Source organism: Crocodylus porosus, unplaced genomic scaffold (assembly GCF_001723895.1).
Source record: "Crocodylus porosus isolate Cpor-Errol unplaced genomic scaffold, CroPor_comp1, whole genome shotgun sequence".
Lineage (NCBI taxonomy): Eukaryota > Metazoa > Chordata > Crocodylia > Crocodylidae > Crocodylus > Crocodylus porosus.
Window position 1 is genome coordinate 16,105,532 of NW_017728921.1, and position 7,285 is coordinate 16,112,816.

General features: G+C 50.1%; 1 protein-coding gene across 1 annotated transcript in view; it reads left to right on the plus strand.

The window, feature by feature from the left end:
• Positions 1 to 949: 949 nt before the first annotated feature.
• MMP11 (matrix metallopeptidase 11) overlaps positions 950 to 7,285 on the plus strand; it is a 30,771-nt gene continuing 24,435 nt past the window's right edge. The window contains exons 1-2 of the mRNA XM_019539399.1: positions 950 to 954; positions 6,661 to 6,718. Coding sequence (XP_019394944.1) covers positions 950 to 954; positions 6,661 to 6,718 — 63 coding nt within the window. The remainder of the gene's footprint in view (positions 955 to 6,660; positions 6,719 to 7,285) is intronic.

The following is a 7,285-nucleotide window of genomic DNA, read 5'->3' on the forward strand; positions in this document are numbered from 1 at the left end:
TGCAGCCCAGCATGCTGTTAGCCTTCTTTGCAACTAGGGCACACTGTTGGCTTATCCTGTGGGGTTCAGCTTACCAACAGGCTGAGAAGTAGACTAGGTGGTCAGGGAGCCCCTGGATCCCTTGGGTGGTGAATTTATTGCTGTGACATCTCATTTTTGGTGACCTTGGTCCTGAGGTGGTTATGCTGGTGGAGATGTTGCAACGCTTATTTCTTCCCATTAAGATTTTTGTGGAAGGTTTGAGTTGCACATTGCACAACATTGCAGAACTGTTGTGCTAGCTAATTAAATCAGCATGATGGGCATACAGAGGACAGCATGGGAGCCATAAAAGTGTAATGCCCCCTATGCTTCCTCACTCTCCTTGCCTGGGTTGCTCTCAGTTCCCCACAACCTATGTGCATTATCTCCCTGTTTTTCTGAATTAGTCCCTCGTCTTATCTCCCCTCCCTGCTGTTTCTGCTTGTCCCACTGGCTCATGTTTCTGCTGCTTTCATGTGGCTTCATTTAAACCAAAACACAACCCACCACTGAAATGACATAAGAAGCTTTGGTGAGTTTGCCTGTTTCTACCCACCTGGCATCAATCAGTGTAGTAACTTCCCGATGAGAACGGGGCTTGGATGCCTGGCGCTAGGCCAGGGCACTTCAGAAGTTTCTCCTAATGACCTTGAATTTCAGGGCTGGCCTGTACATCACAAGGCCTTTATACCTTCCAGTGATGAAAGACCAACACAGGTCCTGGGGGGGGAAGTGAGGAAGACCTTGCACTGCAGAAGGGAAAGGAGCTTAGGCAACCACACGGCTGCAGGGAGAACCGTGCCAACTTTGCCGAGGAGGATTTGGAGGAGATTCCAGAGGAAGGATGAGCTGCAGTGCAGATTATCAATCCAAAGGAAGACCGCCCCAGTCCCCTGCCCTGCTAAATCCCCTACCTCACCTCTGGGACATGAGGTATGGTGAGAGGAGAGCCAGGGACTTTTCTAGCAGACCGTGACTGGTGTTCATAAAGACAGCCTACCAGAGCCTGCTACGCCCCCTCCCCTTTCACCCTGACCTGGATTTTATTAAGGTAGCTCCCCGGAGGCAAGAAGGAATCCTATCCCAGGAGACATTCCTTTCTAAGCTCTGCCTTCGGAGGGGATCGGAGAGCGGGGAGGGGGCAGGGCAGGGCAGGGTGGGGGCGTTTCACCAACACAGGTTTCTTTTGTGGAAAACTGGCAGGTTGAAAGTGCTACAAGACTGCACTAGCAGTCTTCTTACTGGAGGCTTGAGCCGTAGGCTGGAGCTGAGGCTCTGAAGCGTGCACCTTGTCATACACTCCCTACTTTTCCTCTTCGGTTCCCTCTCGCAGATCAGGTCTTTAGGTCTTGTCCAAACTGTGCTTTGAAAGCATCTCAGCAATGACTGTGCTGGTGATGTCCGGTTGGGGAGACTGCAGGGCCACAAGGTAACAGTGGGGCCACTGACCACGGATTTCACGTAATAGGCTTCCCAGGTGTAAAATACAATGGTTTCCCCAGATGCCTGTGCGTGCCTTGTTGACACAGGGGTTCAGCCCAGCTGAAGGACTCTTCTGATAGAAGTGAGACCAGCGTGTACTAAACACCACCTCTTACAAACTTCTCTCTCAGCACAAGTCCAGGCTAAAGCATCTTGCCAGAAATAAGAACTGGCTCCCAGGCGTCTGGCTCCCAAGGGGAATTGTGGTGTGTGCTGAGCTTGTGCCAGGAAAGTGCCGGAAGATGAAACTCCATTGCAAGCCAAAAGACTTGAAGATGAATGTGTTTTCCTTTGCTGGCTTATCTTGCAGGCAGCATTTGTCAGTGGAGCTGTGCAGTGTTTGGGCGCACTCCGCTCCTGGCACTAGAGAAGGAGCTGATTAGACAACACAGGGCAGTTGTGGCCCACCTGAGTTTGCAGCTTACCTTTCCCATACTTACCTGGCAGGGGCAACATCATGATCACCCAGGTGGTTTTCCCAGGGCAGGTGATTGTCTCTGATATGTCCTCCATCGGAGGTCTATATTGAGCAGATTCTCTTTGGTGTTGGGTGGTGGAACTGGAGCTTGCTCCATCCACTCCATGCATTGACCTGGTATTGCAGTGCTTCCAGAACCGGTGCAAAAAAACAGGGGGGGGGGAAAAAAAACCTTTCCCATGCAGCAAGCCACAAGCTAAACAGTGGTTTGTGCACTGTGGGGAAAGCCACCCCCTCCTTTGAGGCACCAGCCAGCTCCAAAGCAGTGCTGTTGGTGTAGCTGTACAGAGATCCAGCTTACCTGAGGCATCATTCCCATCTTCACACACTGGAGAACAATCTTGGAAAGATCAATCCATGGGGTACTGCTGAGAGAACAAGAAATAGGGTAATGCAGAGAAGCACATAGGACAGAAGCACATCTGTCCTGAGGTCCTGAGCTGCTCACCCCACATCTGCCCAGGAAACAGATTGCCACCTGGGGCACAGAGCCCAATGCAGAGTTTGAAACCAGCAGCAGAGAGGAAAGCTGTGAAAGTCACACTATCAGGCGACAAGACCTGGAAAAGGCTTCTTACTCCAGACAGGATGATCAATTTTAATTTGATGAAATAGCCATCATTTCCCTGCTTCTACTTTTCTGTCATCACCAATTGTATCACATAACTTCTGCCTGAAATGTAATGGGCCGATTCTGCTTGGACTGACACCATCTTCAGTGACGTGGCCCCCCTCCAGAGGAGGGAAGAGGCATCCACTCCCACTTCGTGAGAACAGGTTCCTGCCCTGTATCCTCTCTGCTTCTACCTTCTCTTCTTCAGTATCCACATTACAGAGAGGGTTGAGAGCACCCTCCCTCAAGGCATCATCCTCTGAAGCAGCCACACCAGTCTGTCACCTTCAACAGCTTTTAGCTGTCTATGCATATTCCTACTAAGCCCCATCTAAGCAGACCTTCACTCAGACCTGCAAAGGGAGGAAAGGGGTGGGAGATGGAGACTGGCATTTGAAAAGTGTACTCACTGTGGGGGGTGAGGCTTTTCCTCGATCAGTCCTGACTATGCAGCCAAATGAAGCACATGGCATTACAGGATGAAACAGCCTGCCTTCACATACTGTCTGATGTTAAGGACCTGTTGACACAGTAGAAGCCAGGCCAATAGTCATTACAAAGACCCATGTGATGAGGCTGGAATTTGGGACTCACGGCAGAGCAGAGTAACTGCTACATTGTTGTCATTGATGCAGTATGTGACATGGTAAAAGATGAAACGTTCCTGGAAAATATCCAGTCAGAGGCTGGAATCCTGTGAATCATGCTCAAGTTTTAGCCAAATGGGGATTATCCGGAAGAGTTCATACAATGGCTGAGGAAGGAGAGCAGGAGAAGTCTGTCATGATCTGGCAGGAGGGAAATCCTCCAGTCCAGCATGTGTGCACATGCTTTCCATCCTGCTAAGGACCATGCTGAGCCAACACCATTTATTTTGCATGTGCCTTCCTGCAACAGGCTCAAACCCAGGTTTTCCTAGATGCTTATACCCCCCTCCCCTGCTGCCTCCCTAAATAGAGAGGGACAGACAACTCACTCTCTTTACAGGGTTGCATGGTAACTGAGTCATGCTGATGGGTGACAGTGCAGCAAACTGCTCCCCCTTTTTTACCACTTCTGATATCTTTGAATCTTTTTCATTGAAGGTGAATGGCATCAAATTGTCTGCAAAGAGCCCTGGTTAATTTAAGCCCCCTAAAGTGAATATGTCAGAGTGGAAATGGAGACACCCAAGCATGCCTTACCCTACAGAAGTCCTTTTTATGTGTATACCACCATAGGTGTTGCATGGCAGTTCACAGGCAATTACAAGGCATGGTCCTTGCCCCATGGAGCTTGCACATATAATACATGTACAGTGCACTACATGACAGTACTGATGATGCCAGGCACAGCACAAAAATATTGCCCTCAGCTGAACAGTTTAGTGACTGTAGATATTACACTGCAGTGGCTCTTGGTTTTCTCCAAACTCAGACCCCTTTCCCATGGCCTTTGCCATACTAGGGCCCCTCTCCCATCTATGTGGGATCTAGGCAGGCCCCCCCTCTGATTCAGCAGAACGAGAAAGACAGGATGGTAACAATGATCCCGAGTGAGAAGTCCATTAGGCTTGTACAGAGGAAGATAGATCAGTTAAACAAAGGAGGCTGTGGTTATGATTCATGGCTCCTCTGTACTCAGAGCTTGTGTGCAGAGCCCAGGAAGAATCCAGCAGTGAATCTAGATGGCTGTGTCTTCTTCAAGCTCAGATTAATATGCACATCGTTGCACCTCAGTAGCCAGATGGTCTCTTGGAGCTTGGAGAAGAGGAAATGGGAGATAAATCTCATCTAATTTCTCTTGGCAGAGACGAACACCAGGTTGCTGCAGTACTTGAACTCATGAACAACCCCAACTCCTTCAGGAACTCACAGGAGAGAGTTGGGTGGGAGGCCCAGGATAACACTGGCAACCCAGTAACTTGTTAGGACAGGAACATGTCAAGACAGTAGCAAAGCCAGGGGGCCAGGTGCGGAGGTTGCCGTATTGCTGACGTCAGTGATTCTGGATCAGAAGGGGCTGCGAGGACTCAGCCAACCAGTTGGCAGCAAGCAGTGGGAGCAGCACTCTCTCAAGCCTCCTGGCCATTTGACAACAAGCAGGCCTCATGGGAAATGCTGAGCAGACCCTTTGCATTGGCACCAAGCCATTAGTACCCAGGTAGCTCCAAGCCACTGACCTGAGCTGCCACCAGCTTGATTAAACTCATCAGGCCAAACAGCTGAATTGCATGCATCGCCCAGATAATTTGCTGAACCCCATCTGTTAGTCTGATCAGTGGAGGAGTCAATTTCCCTTTGAGGCCTGCCTGCTCCCTACACATCCATAGTCCTGTTGTAGCAATACTGGAGCACCCTGATAGCTGTAATGAGGCCTTGTCAGCTCAAAAGGCATCATCTTACTGGTAAAGAGTAACTCACTGTCACACTGGTGCGGATTCCAGCATTAGTTAGAAAATACTATGAAAGATGCAGTATAATTTACTCTTGCATCTGTGCAGGAATGTGAGCCCCTCTGAACCAGAAACACATTGGATATAATCACTGTATGTCTCAAACATGCAAGAAAGGTCTTATTTTTTAAAGGGGGACATCTGCATTACCACTGTTCTGCACCCCTTCAAGAGATTTCCGTCCCTGCACATGGAAAGATCTTGTCAGAGGCTTAGAAAACTCCTTCAGAGGGAGGTGTGGGCTGGACAAGCAGTGCACAGAGAATCGGGAGAGCAGCCAATGAAAGGAAAGATATTCATCCAGAGTCAGGAGGACTCCCTGTGAGCCAAGCTCGTGGATCTCTAGGTAAGGGCCAAGCACCAGTTTCCTCTTTACTGCCTCCATAAGTGCTACCTGCAATCCACTAACATAATCCAGAAAAGAAAATAGGAATGTCTCTGCACATAGGGGAAACTCATTTTTCTACACCATGGCCAGAGCCAGAATAGTAAGAGAAGCCTTGACCCTGCTGCTGAAACTCTAAACCCTTTGAAAATTGGCTCCTTCCATCCCTCCATCCAGCATCTCCTCTAGTTACTCACTTAGGGATGTTCTGATGCAGGGATGAAATCCAGCCCCTCGTGAGAAAGGCAAGCTACAATTTAGAAGCAAAAATGACAGACTTGTTCTCCATATCAGGGCACTCATCTTTCCAGTTAAAAGGTTATAAGTTTTAGATGTATCTGCGATGCCATGGTCTGTGTGTGATGTCAGGAGCCCTGACTTTGACTCTTGACTCTGATAGTATTGTGCCAGATTATTTCACCTCTGCCTTTGTTTCTCCTGTCTGAATAATTCTCATCCCTTGTGGTGCTAGAGGATTTGGGAGTGAAAAACAGGATGCACGTATTGTCGAAATTTTATTTCTGCCTTTTGCATCTGTTAAGCGTATTTAGTATTTACATTCTAAATGTGTTTCACATAAAACAAAATATGAATAATAATAGATCACAGAAGCGTTACTCTCTAGCAGCAGCCAGTGGAGGCAGACCAAAAAGCTTTATTACTCACGTACATTTCTTGAAACAATTTGTAGTTAAACTCATTGTTCACTCTTAGGGGCTGTTGATAAAGCCCAGGACATCTCCCACTGTCCTGGGGTGGGGACATGAGACAGGAAAGCACAATTTTTACTTTATGAAGGAAACCTCGATATATTGCATGTAGCTGAAGATGACCCAAGAGTAATAAATAGTATGTTGCATACAGATGTACAGCATTATTAATCCCACTCCTTCATGAATTTGGCTTGGTATAGGGGTGAGGTCCTGTCTACACTACAAAATGGACTATGATCTAACTCTGCTGAGAGATACTATCCCAGTCTGTCGAGATACGGTCTGAAGCTTAGCGCAAGAGCCAGAAGCCCAAGCTAATTCCCTGGACTTGCTGAAGTTATGCAGTGTGCCCATCAAGGGGCACCACCGGCACACTCAGAAACACATTCGGCATACTCCAAGCAGAAGGCAACACATTAACCCGAGTGGGGAAGAGGTCCAATAAGATACGATGCTCTTGTCCAGTTCTAGCTAACATCCTCCTCAGTGGCAGGAAGGAGGAATAAACAGCTAATGAAACTCAAGGAGAAACAGACTTTGGGAGAAGCTGAACAGAAAGGCCTTTGCAGCGCGATGTGGAGACAAGGGGCTGGTTGCTTCTCCGTCCAGCTCGGCATATCACCTTCACTTCTGGGGGGTCCCTGCTCACCCAAAAGCCCTAGCCCGCACGGGCGGGAGGTGAAGGGACGAAACGGGCACAGCCTGGCTCAGCAGTGACCCAGGCCCCGATCCCACAGGCCTTCACCCGCGCTGCCCCTCTGCCCGGACGCGAGACCCCGCAGCTTACACCTAAGCGAAGAGGGGAGGGGGTGACTACGGGTGGCACAAAGGGGGATGCGGGCAGGAGCAAGGGGTGGCCTCCAGGAAGGTACGCGCAGGCTGGATGAGCCCGGCTCGCCCAGCAGGACCACGGCAACGAGGGATCGGCTCCTCGAGCCCCCCAGGGGCCGTGCCGGAAGCCTCCTTCCCTGGGGGGCCGTGAAGCCGAGGGGGCGGCTTGCAGGCGGCCGGCCAGCGTGGCAAGGGCTTGAGGAAAGCGCTCAAACGGGCGCCGCCGCCTGTAACAGCCGCGGCCCAGATCCTGCCTTCAGGCGTCTGGCCCGCCGCGGGCGAAGGGCTGAGGGCAGCTCGCGCCCCACTGACGGCACCAGCAGCGCGG